The 15,773-nt window shown below is 39.6% G+C and overlaps 1 protein-coding gene across 1 annotated transcript; it reads right to left on the bottom strand.

Moving 5' to 3' along the window:
• Window positions 1–9,194: 9,194 nt before the first annotated feature.
• On the bottom strand, window positions 9,195–12,717 carry LOC141220429 (uncharacterized). Its single transcript, XM_073666347.1, has 5 exons — window positions 12,408–12,717; window positions 12,099–12,278; window positions 11,711–11,830; window positions 11,422–11,512; window positions 9,195–9,397 (listed from the first exon to the last, which is right to left on the bottom strand). The coding sequence occupies exons 1-5, from the start codon at window positions 12,483–12,485 to the stop codon at window positions 9,195–9,197; spliced, it is 672 nt and encodes a 223-aa protein (XP_073522448.1). The 5' UTR covers window positions 12,486–12,717.
• Between the last annotated feature and the right edge of the window lie 3,056 nt (window positions 12,718–15,773).

Raw genomic sequence — 15,773 nt, 5'->3', positions numbered from 1 at the left:
TACTCAGGAGACATTGCACAACAAATGGTATTGTGCAATTTCTCCTGTTACCTTTACGAAAATGCAAAATTGGGGGATGAAAAACATTTTTGTGGGAAAAATGAGAAAATTTTATTTTTATGGCTCAATGTTATAAACTTCTGCGAAGCACCTGGGGGTTCAAGGTGCTCACCGCACATCTAGATAAGTTCCCTGAGGGGTCTAGTTTCCAAAATGGTGTCACTTATGGGGAGTTTTCACTGTTTAGGCACAGCAGGGGCTCCCAGAACATGACATAGCATCCGCTAATTATTCAAACAAATTTTACATTCAAAAAGTCAAATGGCGCTCCTTCCCTTCCGAACCCTGCCATATGCCCAAACAGTGTTTTTCCCCCACATATGGGGTATCGGTGTGCTCTGGAGAAATCGCACTACAAATTTTGAGGTCTATTTTTTCCTGTTATTCTTGCAAAAATAAAAAAAAATGTTTCTAAAGTAACATTTTTGTGAAAAAAAGTTAAATGTTCATTGTTTTCTTCCGCATTCCAAAACTTCCTGTGAAGCACCTGAAAGGTGTCACTTCTGGGTATTTTCTGTCATAATGGCTCCTCGAAGTCACTTCAAATGTGATGTGGTCCCTAAAAAAAGTTTTTTTTAAATTATGTAGGAAATATGAGAAATCGCTGGTCATCTTTTAACTCTTTGTAGGGTAGCGCTATTCATCACGCTGGGGGTACTCGCTTCACCGGATCAATTAAAGCACACATGCAACATTTTCCGGTAATATGAAGACCAGCAGTTTATTACACATCATAACATAGTCCATCTCAGTGGCTCGCGGGAATGTTACACATGTATCCTAGAGCCTTTTCAGTGGCAGCTATGCCCGCTTGGCTTCAAATACAGACTTCAGCAAGGTACAGCAACAATATTCACTTAAAGCGCCGATTTACCTTTGACGGGTCTCAACTGCTTCTATCAGCTTGGTTCTGCCACAGCTGTGGCTTTAAGGCTTCCCAGACGTAGTCTGTAGGCCACGTGCCTTCCAAGGCTACTGGTATCCCAGACACAGGGATCCAGCCTCTGCCTTCCAGGCTAATGGAGTCCCAGACACAGGGACCAGGCATCTTGCCTTCCAAGGCTACTGGTATCCCAGACACAGGGATCCCTCCTCTGCCTTCCAGGCTAATGGTGTCCCAGTTACAGGGACCAGGCTTCTTGCCTCACCAGGCCTCCCTCTCTCTCTACTAATTAAAAAAACCCACCAGGATTTATATATCCTTTTGTACACACAGGACCTGTGATTATGTCACAGTCATTTGATCAGTCACCTGAGGGGGGAGGTAAAATGGTTAGCCAGAACACACCCCCTGGACATTTTAGCAATGCAACAAGCCGCTGAATTACACCTTATAACTTAACAAAAAAAAAAATTTGGGTTCAAAACTTGTGCTGATGTAAAATAGACATGTGGGAAATGTTATTTATTAACTATTTTGTGTGACATAAATCTCTGATTTAAGGGCATGAAAATTAAAATTTTGCCAAATTTCAGATTTTTTCACAAAGTAACGCAAGTCACATCGAAGAAATTTTAACACTATCATGAAGTGCAATATGTCACAAAAAAATAATCTCAGAATCAGTGAGATCCGTTGATGCGTTCCAATGTTATTACATCATAAAGTGACAGTGGTCAGAATTGTAAAAATTGGCCTGGTCATTAACGTGCAAATCACGTTAGGGGGTAAAGGAGTTAACACAACAAAAATAAAAATTGAACGAAGCAAGTAATATATATCAAACCAAAGGAAAGTATCTACGTATCAGACAATTGTCTAGTACCAATAGGATGGTGATATATCTATGCTAGGATATGAATGGCAGACCATTTGGGAATAATCAGAAACCCAAAGCAGAAACACCAAACACTAGTTTGGTCAAAAACCTTTATTTCACAAGCAATTGGTTACATGGTGGCACTGCAGAAGCGGGGGCCCACACTACATAAAATACAGTGATTGTATAATACACAAACCGTTATATGTACAGTAGGTGATATCCAGAAGACTATTGATCCTATTCTGAACATTATTGGAGAGTTTGGTGAATGGTCAGGACTGTCCATTAATCGGGATAAGTCGGTTATTCTACCATTTGAGGATATCCCTGATTCAAGCATATTAGAACATACACGAATACAAACGGTTGAGAAATTCTAATACCAAGTATAAGTATAACAAAAAGATCTCCGGATTACATTGCACTGAATATACAGTACAGACCAAAAGTTTGGACACACCTTCTCATTTAAAAATTTTTCTGTATTTTCATGACTATGAAAATTGTACATTCACACTGAAGGCATCAAAACTATGAATTAACACATGTGGAATTATATACTTAATAAAAAAAGTGTGAACAACTTAAAATATGTCTTATATTCTAGGTTCTTCAAAGTAGCCACCTTTTGCTGTGATGACTGCTTTGTACACTCTTGGCATTCTCTTGATGAGCTTCAAGAGGTAGTCACTGGAAATGGCCTTCCAACAATCTTGAAGGAGTTCCCAGAGATGCTTAGCACTTGTTGGCCCTTTTGCCTTCACTCTGCGGTCCAACTCACCCCAAACCATCTCGATTGGGTTCAGGTCTGGTGACTGTGGAGGCCAGGTCATCTGGCGTAGCACCCCATCACTCTCCTTCTTTGTCAAATAGCCCTTACACAGCCTGGAGGTGTGTTTGGGGTCATTGTCCTGTTGAAAAATAAATGATGGTCCAACTAAACGCAAACCGGATGGAATACCATGCTGCTGCAAGATGCTGTGGTAGCCATGCTGGTTCAGTATGCCTTCAATTTGAATAAATCCCCAACAGCAAAGCACCCCCACACCATTACACCTCCTCCTCCATGCTTCACGGTGGGAACCAGGCATGTAGAGTCCATCCGTCCACCTTTTCTGCGTCGCACAAAGACACGGTGGTTGTGAACCAAAGATCTCAAATTTGGACTCATCAGACCAAAGCACAGATTTCCACTGGTCTAATGTCCATTCCTTGTGTTCTTTAGCCCAAACAAGTCTCTTCTGCTTGTTGCCTGTCCTTAGCAGTGGTTTCCAAGCAGCTATTTTACCATGAAGGCCTGCTGCAGAAAGTCTCCTCTTAACAGTTGTTGAAGAGATGGGTCTGCTGCTAGAACTCTGTGTGGCATTGACCTGGTCTCTAATCTGAGCTGCTGTTGACCTGCGATTTCTGAGACTGGTGACTCGGATAAACTTATCTTCAGAAGCAGAGGTGACTCGTGGTCTTCCTTTTCTGGGGCGGTCCTCATGTGAGCCAGTTTCTTTGTAGCGCTTGATGGTTTTTGCAACTGCACTTTGGGACACTTTCAAAGTTTTCCCAATTTTTCGCACTGACTGACCTTGATTTCTTAAAGTAATGATGGCCACTCGTTTTTCTTTACTTAGCTGCTTTTTTCTTGCCATAATACAAATTCTAACAGTCTATTCAGTAGGACTATCAGCTGTGTATCCACCTGACTTCTGCACAACACAACTGATGGTCCCAACCCCATTTATAAGGCAAGAAATCCCACTTATTAAACCTGAAAGGACACACCTGTGAAGTGAAAACCATTTCCAGTGACTACCTCTTGAAGCTCATCAAGAGAATGCCAAGAGTGTGCAAAGCAGTCATCAAAGCAAAAGATGGCTACTTTGAAGAACCTAGAATATAAGACATATTTTCAGTTGTTTTACACTTTTTTGTTAAGTATATAATTCCACATGTGTTAATTCATAGTTTTGATGCCTTCAGTTTGAATGTACAATTTTCATAGTCATGAAAATACAGAAAAATCTTTAAATGAGAAGGTGTGTCCAAACTTTTGGTCTGTACTGTATATCTTCTTCTGGAAAAGTATAAAAAGAAAATCGATGCGTGGTGGAGATTACCATTATCAGCTGTAGGAAGAGGGAACTTATTAAAAATGATATTGATGCCCCAACTCTTATACATTCTGCATAATGCCCCTATTTGGATCCATAATTCCCATTTTCAAAAAATTCATAGCAAGTTTCATTCTCTTATATGGAAAAAGAAATCGGCTAGGATAAAATGTGAATAACTACAAAGTGACAAGGAATCTGGTGTTTTGGCGATTTTTAATGCACTAATATATAGTGGGGAGAAAAAGTATTTAGTCAGCCACCAATTGTGCAAGTTTTCTCACTTAAAAAGATGAGAGAGGCCTGTAATTGACATCATAGGTCGACCTCAACTATGAGAGACAAAATGAGAAAACAAATCCTGAAAATCACATCGTCTGATTTGGAAAGAATTGTTTTTCAAATTTTGGTGGAAGATAAGTATTTGGTCAATTACAAACAAACAAGATTTCTGGCTCTCACAGACCTGTAACTTCTTTAAGAGGCTTCTCTGTCCTCCGCTCATTACCTGTTGTACTGGCACCTGTTTGAACTTGTTATCAGTATTAAAAACATCTGTCCGCAACCTCAAACAGTCACACTCCAAACTCCACTATGGTGAAGACCAAAGAGCTGTCGAAGGACACCAGAAACAAAGTTGTAGCCCTGCACCAGGCTGGGAAGACTGAATCTTCAATAGGCAAGCAGCTTGATGTGAAGAAATCAACTATGGGAGCAATAATTAGAAAATGGAAGACATACAAGACCACTGATAATCTCCCTCGATCTGGGGCTCCACACAAGATTTCACCCCGTTGGGTCAAAATGATCTCAAGAAAGGTGAGCAAAAATCCCAGAACCACACAGGGGGAACCTAGTGAATGACCTTCAGAGAGCTGGGACCAACGTTACACAGGCTACCATCAGTAACACACTACGCCACCAGGGACTCAGATCCTGCAGTGCCAGACGTGTCCTTCTGCGTAAGCTATTACATGTCCGGGCCCATCTGAAGCTTGCTAAAGAGCATTTGGATGATCCAGAAGAGTTTTGGGAGAATGTCATATGGTCAGATAAAACCAAAGTAGAACTGTTTGGTAGAAACACAACTCGGCGTGTTTGGAGGAGAAAGAATGCGGAGTTGCATTCAAAGAACACCATACCTACTGTGAAGCATGGGGGTGGCAACATCATGCTTTGGGGCTGTGTCTCTGCCAAGGGACCAGGATGACTGATCCGTGTATATGAAAGAATGAATGGGGCCATGTATCGTGAGATTTTGAGTGCAAACCTCCTTCCATCAGCAAGGGCATTGAAGATGAAACGTGGCTGGGTCTTTCAGCATGACAATGATCCCAAGCTCACCGCCAGGGCAACAAAGGAGTGGCTTCGTAAGAAGCATTTCAAGGTCCTGGAGTGGCCTAGCCAGTCTTCAGATCTAAACCCTATAGAAAACCTTTGGAGGGAGTTGAAAGTCTGTATTGCCTAGCGACAGCCCCAAAACATCACTGTTCTACAGGAGATCTGCATGGAGGAATGGGCCAACATACCAACAACAGTGTGTGCCAACCTTGTGAAGACTTACAGAAAATGTTTGACCTCTGGCATTGCCAACAAAGGATATATAACAAAGTATTGAGATGAACTTTTGTAATTGACCAAATACTTATTTTCTACCAAAATTTGAAAAAAAATTCTTTCCAAATCAGACAATGTGATTTTCAGGATTTGTTTTCTCATTTTGTCTCTCATAGTTGAGGTTGACTTATGATGTCAATTACAGGCCGACCTCATCTTTTTAAGTGGGAGAACTTACATAATTGGTGGCTGACTAAAGAATTTCTTGCCCCACAGTATTATATGGCAGCGCAATTGCAACATTTGGGTGGGTGGCAAAGCGCTGCAAACCCAAATAGTATTAAGGGGTTAATTACCTCAGGAACACCGTGGAATATTCCTATTCATATAGTGGAACTGAATGACCTCGCACACAAGAAATCAATATACCCTACACTTGCTCTACTCTACAAGGTCTGGGATAGGGGTAAAGATATAATGGAAATAGGAGACTGCAATGAATCTACACCTATATGGTTTAATAATAAATATGCAGAGGGCTATAAATTAGAGGGATTCCGGAGTTGGGAGGATAAAGGAATATATACAATATAACACATATATATGATATAAAACATATTGTCTGAAGGAATACTTAAGTCCTTTGATCAATTAAAGGGGGGATTTGCGATGACAAATAAACAATTGTATAAATATCTACAGTTTCGGCATTCATTTAATGCACAATCAAGATGGACGCCCTTTTGGGTAGAAAATAATACTTTTGTTAAGTTGGTATTAGAGAAGGGAAATACTAAGGGTCGTATTTCTGATATTTACTGAGTCCTTCTTGATAATTATTTAAAAATATTTCCTTCTCCAGCTAGACAAAAATGGATGGAGATATAGGTCCAATTTCTGAGGATCAATGGGGAGCGGTATTAGAACTGGTTCCCCAATTATCTTTACATGAGGCTCAGAGATTTTCCCAGATCATATTAATACACAGGAAATATAAGACGCCTAGATTCCTATGTAACATAGGATACCGGACTGCTGCTGAATGTCCAAGATGTAACATGGATGCTGCGGGCCTATTACATCCGCTATGGGAATGCCGGGAGATAGGTAAATACTGGAAAGGAGTTCTGTCTATTATAAAGAGGGTATATAAAATAGCTATTCAACCAGACCCCAAAAAATGCCTATTAGGTATATTAGAGGATGATATGGAATTTAACCCAATGTCAATAGGGATTTCACATATTTCATTTCAAGCTAGGAAACATATTGCATCCAAATGGATTAACCCCTCGCCTCCAGAAATTAGTGAACGCAAAAATAGGATAAATAATATTATCAGATTAGAAAAAGGGGTATATAAAAAACAAAACTCAATGAATACATATGAGAAAATATGGGGCTTATGGTTGGAAACACCTGGAATGCTATCAAGGGGGATATTGTAGGAGAGACAATGACTTATGGGGGAAGGGGGGTATTGGCGAGGTCTAATGTTTCATTGTAATGTGTATTGGAATTCTCTAACATGTGGTATGGGTAATATAGCACACCTATATGTGTATAGGATTATAATGTTTATTACAATATTATGGTTATATAAGAGATTTCAAGAATGTAGAATGTTAATTGTTAGATATAGTAACTGCAAGTTATCAGACGGTAATGGGCAAGCTATAAGGATATATAGGAGAGATGCATGTATCTCATCCCTATGGTATGTTATTTTATTATTGTATGTACTGGTTTATTGTTTTGTAAAAAAAAACTAATGAAAAAATCTCAATAAAAATGTCTTGGATTAAAAAAAAAAGAATAAGAAAAAGGCTTCTCCCCTGTGTGGGTTCTCTTGTGTCTCTTAAGAATCATTTTACAATTAAAACATTTCCCACATTCTCAACATGAAAAAGGCTTCTCCCCTGTGTGAGTTCTCTGGTGGCTATTAAGATGCGCTTTCTGGTTAAAACATTTCCCACATTCTGAACATGAAAAAGGCTTCTCCCCTGTGTGAGTTCTCTGGTGCTTAACCAAAGCTGATTTCTGGTTAAAACATTTCCCACATTCTGAACATGAAAAGGGCTTCTCCCCTGTGTGGGTTCTCTTGTGGTTATCAAAAATCATTTTACGATTAAAACATTTTCCACATTCTAAACATGAAAAAGGCTTCTCCCCTGTGTGAGTTCTCTGGTGATTAATCAAATCTGACTTCTGGTTAAAACATTTCCCACATTCTGAACATGAAAAAGGTTTCTCCCCTGTGTGAGTTCTCTTGTGATTATCAAGAATAATTTTATGATTAAAACATTTTCCACATTCTGAACATGAAAAAGGCTTCTCCCCTGTGTGAGTTCTCTGGTGCTTAATCAAATCTGATTTCTGGTTAAAACATTTCCCACATTCTGAACATGAGAAAGGTTTCTCCCCTGTGTGAGTTCTCTTGTGGTTATCAAGAATCATTTTACGATTAAAACATTTTCCACATTCTGAACATGAAAAAGGCTTCTCCCCTCTGTGAGTTCTCTGGTGATTAACCAAAGCTGATTTATGGTTAAAACATTTCCCACATTCTGAACAGGAAAAGGGCTTCTCCCCTGTGTGAGTTCTCTTGTGGCCATCAAGAATAATTTTACGATCAAAATATTTTCCACATTCTGAACATGAAAAAGGCTTCTCCCCTGTGTGAGTTCTCTGGTGCTTAACAAAATCTGATTTCTGGTTAAAACATTTCTCACATTCTGAACATGAAAAAGGCTTCTCCCCAGTGTGGGTTCTCTGGTGGTTAATCAAATCTGATTTCTGGCTACAACATTTCCCACATTCTGAACATGAAAAAGGCTTCTCCCCTGTGTGGGTTCTCTGGTGATTAATCAAAACCGATTGATTGTTAAAACATTTCCCACATTCTGAACAAGAAAAAGGCTTCTCCCCTGTGTGGGTTCTCTGGTGGTTAACCAAAACTGATTTATGGCTAAAACATTTCCCACATTCTGAACATGAAAAAGGCTTCTCTCCTGTGTGGGTTCTCAGGTGTACAACAATATCTGATTTCTGGTTAAAACATTTATCACATTCTGAACATGAAAAAGGCTTCTCCCCTGTGTGGGTTCTCTGGTGGTTAATCAAATCTGATTTCTGGTTACAACATTTCCCACATTCTGAACATGAAAAAGGCTTCTCCCCTGTGTGGGTTCTCTTGTGGTTAACCAAAACTGATTTATGGCTAAAACATTTCCCACATTCTGAACAAGAAAAAGGCTTCTCCCCTGTGTGGGCTATCTGGTGGTTAACCAAAACTGATTTATGTCTAAAACATTTCCCACATTCTGAACATGAAAAAGGCTTCTCCCCTGTGTGGGTTCTCAGGTGTATAACAACAGCTGATTTCTGGTTAAAACATTTCCCACATTCTGAACATGAAAAAGGTTTTTCCCCTGTGTGGGTTCTCTGGTGCTTCACAAAATCTGATTTCTGGTTAAAACATTTCCCACATTCTGAACATGAAAAAGGCTTCTTCCCTGTGTGAGTTCTCTGGTGCTTCACAAAATCTGATTTCTGGTTAAAACATCTCCCACATTTGGAACAAAAAAAAATCTCTTGTCCACTGTGTGAATTTTTTGATGTTTAAGAATAGACTTTTCGAGGGTAAAACTATTTTCATTTTCTGAAAGTGAAAATGACTTCTTTCCTTTATGAGCAGTTTGTTTTTTAATGCTTATTTTTTATTTTGACTTTCCTTAGTAGTCAGTAATGAATCAGAAGACAGGACCTGTTTCAAAGGATCAGATGACAGATCTTTGCTGTGAATGGATGATGGTATATCTGGAGTAATCATATTCACTTCAATTGTATCCTGTGGGATCTCAAGATCATCCGATTTAAAAATCTCCTGTCCCTCTGATCTCCTGGTACAGTCATCTGCCAAGAAAAAAAAACAATTATTAACTTTGAATAAAATATCCTTCAATTTATATTTTTGAACATTTCTTCTTAAAATGTCTGTAGAAATGACAAGTTATTGACAGAATGACAGTTCACAGTCTAATTAAAAACCTCAAAGAATAAACCAGTGGAGCGTAGTGTTCAACTGTTTATTCATTCAGCCTCCAAAATATGGAATAAGAAGCCATCAAAAAATGTTATGTACGTGAAAATTATACCAATAAAAGCTTCTACTCATCAATAAACCGATCCAGCAATATTCGCTCTGCCAAAATCAAATCTCCCCTCCGCTACTGAGCCTTGCGCCCAAACCACATTTATCATCCATGTATTTGGCATTACTATAGTGAGAAGAACCCACTTAATTTATGGTGTGTGTCTCCTGGAGCACAATCTGGGCACTATGTGTTGGGTAATGAAATTATATATTTGTAATTTTCACTCTCCATCATCCACTGCGTGCTAATTTCCGGAAAGTGCCTATAGAGTCAAAATAGTCACTACTCCTATAGATTATATCACTGAGGGTTATAATTTCCAAAATGGAGTCACTTTATGGGGATTTCTACTGCTCTGGTTTTCTGCAATTTGGTCACATTAGGGCTTCTGCAAATGGTGGGTCCCATCTCCTCTGGGATCTGCTACTGCGACGTCTGCTTCTCTCACCAGGAGCCGCCTTATTCATCCTGCAGGTGGCGCTGGTGATGGAGGAGACGTCAGAATCAGAAGCTCTGGGCGGCGCAGGCTCTGTCCAGCCACTAAGATTAGGGTGCCTGGGACCTGTAGTACTATCCAGTCTGGCAATATGGGTGTGTGTGCTGTCCAGCTGGAGTAATCTGCTCCCTGCTTCAGCCATTTGGAAAGCACCTCACCCTACTAAAGCTGGAAGCATATTGCCGGAAGCTGCCAGATACAGCCTTGTTCTCCTCTGGTTCAGTCCTCTGTGCTCAGCTCCCGGCTTGTGTATTTGTTTCCTGTTGTGACCCCGGCTCATTTACTGACTGATCCCAGCACAATAAAGCTATCATACAGAATGAACCTGTAAAAAAAAGACAGAATAAAAGATATGTTACATCCCAAACAACAACATATGTAAGAGGGGAGAGCTCCAACACTAAATCGGAGTTGCACTCATTTATGGTGGACCATTGGAGCTACTATAAGTCCTGAGCAGAAGAGTAAAGAAAGTATTAGCGCCCCCATTTCAGGAGAGATTGAGCAGTAATCTGAATTCCTTAGGACTGAAAACATAATGGAATTTATGACGTGGAGTGAATCCATGAAACCAGGGCTCGAGCCAACACATCTCCTGCAGACGTGAATAAATGTATATTACAGCCATCAGCCACGCACAGCTTAGAGATATATCATGGCACAGGTGTAATGTTTTCTGTATAGTTTATCACAATCCTGTTTGAAGTTAGTTAGTTTTAAAAGATATTGAAAAGTCAGGATAAAGGGAAACTCTGTTGTTATTGTACAGAAATTCCCACTTGGCCTCACTGCACATTTAATGTTGTCGATCATAAAAGTGAAGTTTGGCCAGAAAGACTGGACCTGGTCTTGTAGGGACCATATGAGGACATTCAGCAGCACAGAAGGGAGAGAAGGTAGATTCATCCAATAAGATATCAGGGTTCTAGGAAGCCAACACCATCATTACCCTCCGCTTTCTCTTCAACTGATTTTCTCACTTGTCAGCACATTCTAAGTACGCTGTCATTTGGCTTTGTAGTTTACAGATCTGGGCAGGTAAGGGTCAGTGTCTTCTAATCCCAGGGGGTAGGTGGATCCTCAAGTTTGTAAGTCCTACAGAAAAGGTCTTTCACAATTACAAAAAGTAATGTGAACATTTTTGGATGGAGGAAAATGTTGTGGTCTAGAGGTAAAATAGTGATCACACAATTGTGACACAACAGCACTACACCACTGATAAAGCAGCCACAGCCGGTACTTGAGAAGAATCTGTGGCTTCTTTGCATTTAGTGGCTACTACTCACCTGGGTAGTCATATGTAGGAATCTCCTCCTTACACCGATCATCATCCCTCACATATGCCTCTGTAGTATTAATATGGGTCAGATCTTCACCCTGAAACAAATATTGTAAAAGTCACAAACAGATGGAGAAGTCACATCTATGATCAGCTCTAATCCTGCCATCTCCACCGTTCTCATTACACAAGTATAAAACATATAATACTGGTGGATAAAACAAGACTGAGCACAAGACCTTCACAGTCATCTACACATCACAGGGGAGAGCTCATGACACCTTCTCTCCATCTACCTGATGATCCTGAGGAACATTGGGATCTTCTTGTTTACAGTCCTGTGGAAGAAGAGGACGGTGACATCTCTCTGGTGTTGACCTCTTACTGGATAGATCTGGAGGAAACACATACAGGGACTGAATTCATTCTTTACATACAGATAATTATAGGCCGTGTGTATTTAGTCCTGTCTATTACCTGGTGATGTGAGGGGCTGGGGAACCTCCATCATGACGTCCTTGTACAGATCTTTGTGTCCTTCTAAATACTCCCACTCCTCCATGGAGAAATAGACAGCGACATCCTGACACCTGATAGGAACCTGACACATACAATGATACCGTCATCCCCCCGATCCCTTCATAGCGTTACTGTATAATGTCCCAGCATTCCCAGCAGTGTCACCTCTCCAGTCAGCAGCTCAATCATCTTGTAGGTGAGTTCTAGGATCTTCTGGTCATTGATGTCCTCATGTATCAGGGGGTGAGGTGGAGGTCCAGTGATTGGGCTCAGGGGTCTTCCCCATCCTTCAGACACAGGGTCCTGACAGCGCTCACTAGAGGTCTTCTTCACTACTGTGTAATCCTGGTTATAGAGAGACACATTAATAAATCTCACTCCAGACATTTCCAGAGTCCTCACCTCTCCAGTTCTGTCCATCTGTTATTCCCATATATAAGAATGATGTAATGTGACGTCATCAGAATCTCTCACCTCTCCAGTAAGCCGGAAGAGGATCTCTGGGGTGAGGTGTAATATCCTCTCCACCATCTTCCTTCTGTCTCTATCCATTCTTCTATAGGAAAATTATATAGATAAATTATTAGTATCTCATATTGTGTGAATCTGAGTGAATTGAAGATGAGTTGGTGTAAAATATATAAAATTCTGTGTAATAAAAAAAAATTAACAGCATTGTGATGCCGGTATGAAGCAATAATGTGGTAGAGCACTTCATACATCTTCAGGTCAGACAGAGATACCTATGTGCTATCAGTTGGGATTACGGAAGTTATAAAATAATTCAGGTAATTTAACAATATAAAGAAACAGCAGTCTTTGTACAGCCAATAAAATATATTAAAGGTTTATTTGTTTATATCTCACCACTCCAAGATAAGTTCTTCTAACTCCACCACCTTCTCTACACTGTGTGCACAATTATTAGATAATTTGTATTTTTGATGATTACTTTTATTATTTCACATCTCCAGTGCTGTCGGTCAATCCAAAGGGTAATAAACCTGAAACCTGAATATTTAACAAAGTAAACGTGAGGTGTTGTCTTAGCAGAATATCTCTGTCCAGAATTATTATGCAACTATATGAAAAATGAAAATTTTCCATCTTAATTATTTATTTTCATCTGTTATAGAATACATTTCTGACATTTAATAAATATATATCAGTGACCAATATAGCCACCATTCTTCTCAACACCAGTGATAAGCCATCCATCCATGGAGTCCATTCATTTCTTACTCTGTTGACGTTCATCTTTGTGGGGAGCACCAACCATAGTCCCAGACACTGATCAGAGAGGGGACTGTTCTCCTTCACCATAAATCTCGAGTTTAAGAAAAGCTCGAAAGTTCTCAGTAAGGTCTAGGTCCAGTGAGGAAAAAGTCATGTCATTAGTCTTTCATCTTTAAAATATTTCCGGGCACTGAGCAATGAAGACTTCAATGCTGTGATTGAGCATTGTCCCGCAGAACAATCCTGTTTTTTTAAAGATGTAGATTTTTTCTGTACCTCTGCTTAACCCCTTTACAACCCAAGGTGGTTTGCACATTAATGACCAGGCCAATTTTTACAATTCTGACCACTGTCACTTTATGAGGTAATTACTCTGGAACGCTTCAACAGATCCCACTGATTCTGAGATTGTTTTTTCGTGACATATTGAACTTCAGGATTGTGGTAAAATTTCTTCGATATCACTTGCGTTTATTTGTGAAAAAAATTGAAATTTGGCGAAAATTTTGCAATTTTCAAAATTTGAATTTTTATGCCCTTAAATCAGAGAGATATGTCACACAAAATAGTTAATAAATAACATTTCCCACATGTCTACTTTACATCAGCACAATTTTGGAACCAAAATTTTTTTTGTTATGGAGCTATAAGGGTTAAAAGTTGACCAGCGATTTCTCATTTTTCCAACAAAATGTACAAAACCATTTTTCTAGGGACCACATCACATTTGAAGTCATTTTGAGAGGTCTTTATGACAGAAAATACCCAAAAGTGACACCATTCTAAAACTGCACCCCTCAAGGTACTCAAAACCACATTCAAGAACTTTATTAACCCTTCAGGTGCTTCACAGGAATTTTTTGAATGTGGAAGAAAAAAATGAACATTTAACTTTTTTTTACAAAAAAGTTACTTTAGACCAAATTTTTTTTATTTTCGCAGGGGTAACAGGAAAAAATGGACCCCAAAATTTGTTGTGCAATTTCCCCTGGGCACGCACTTACCCCATATGTGGGGAAAAACCACTGTTTGGGCGCACGGCAGGGCTCGGAAGGGAAGGACCGCCATTTGAATTTTCGATTGTAAAATTTGCTTGAATAATTAGCGGACGCCATGTTGCGTTTGGAGAGCCCCTGATGTGCCTAAACAGTGGAAACCCCCCACAAGTGACCCCATTTTGGAAACTATACCCCCCCCTGGGAACTTTTCTAGATGGGTGGTGAGCATTTTGAACCCCCAGGTGCTTCACAAATTAATCCGTAAAAATAAAAAAGTGTTTTTTTTCCCACTTTTTCATTTTTACGAATCAATTTGTGAAGCACCTGAGGGTTCCAAGTGCTCACTATGCATCTAGATAGGTGCCTTGCGGGGTCTAGTTTCCAAAATGGGGTCATTTGTGGGGGAGCTCCAATGTTTAGGCACACAGGGGCTCTCCAAACGTGACATGGTGTCCGCTAACAAATTGGAACCATGTCGTATTTGTAGAGCCCCTGTGTGTCTAAACAGGCAAGGCAGGCAATCTCCGCAACGTTTTTTTGGCCGCGTTTTTTTGGGCGGAGACTCGAGCATGTCACTGAAATACCCACGATACTCAATGCATACCAGAGCACCCGATGCAAACTCAAGTAGCGAGCACTTGCGCTCAACACTAGTCGCCATATCGCCATCTTTTTTTCTTACTTTTGAAAGAGCACAACCCTAAACCTAGCACAACCCTAACCCGAGAGTTTATTTTTTACGCCGTTCCTCTTGTGGTTATAAGTGATTAGATGACTTTATTCTTCGGGTGGTGCGATTACAGTTATACCAGAATCATATGGGGTTTTTATGATTGACAGCTGTCACACACTAAAAGACGCATTTTTTGTAAAATCTAGTTTTTGCATCGCCATATTTTGAGAGCTATAATTTTTCCATATTTTGGCCGACAGAGTCATGTGATGGCTTGTATTTTGCGGGATGACTTCACGTTTTTATTGGTGCCATTTTCAGGCACGTGACATTTTTTGATCGCTTTCTATTCCGATTTTTGGGAGGCAGAATAAACAAAAACCAACAATTCATGAATTGTTTTTTTTTTTTTTTTTATTCTGTTCCGCGTGTGGTAAAATTGATAAGGTAGCTTTATTCTTCGGGTCAGTACGTTTACAGCGGTACCACATTTATATCGTTTTTCTATGTTTTGGCGCTTTTACACAATAAAAGCTATTTTATAGAAAAAAATATTATTTTGCATTGCTTTATTCTGAGAGCTATAACTTTTAGATTTTTTGGATGATGGAGCCGTATGGCAGCTTGTTTTTTGCGGGACAAGATGACGTTTTCAGCGGTACCATTTTTATTTATATTCGTCTTTTTGATCGCATGTTATTCCATTTTTTGTTTGGTGGTATGATGATAAAGCATTGTTTTTTGCTTTGTTTTTTATTTATTTATTTTACCGTGTTCAATGAAGGGGTTAACTAGTGGGACAGTTTTATAGGTCACGTCGTTCCGGACGCGGCGATACCAAATATGTGTACTTTTATTGTTTGTTTGCTTTTTTTTTCATAATAATATTTATTGATGGGTACATTATATTTTTATTTTTGGTGGATTATTTTT

This window comes from Phyllobates terribilis, unplaced genomic scaffold, assembly GCF_046119375.1.
Source record: "Phyllobates terribilis strain yellow unplaced genomic scaffold, ASM4611937v1 Scaffold_292__1_contigs__length_2399606, whole genome shotgun sequence".
Classification (NCBI taxonomy): Eukaryota; Metazoa; Chordata; class Amphibia; order Anura; family Dendrobatidae; genus Phyllobates; species Phyllobates terribilis.
This window is presented reverse-complemented; position numbering and strand designations above follow the sequence as displayed.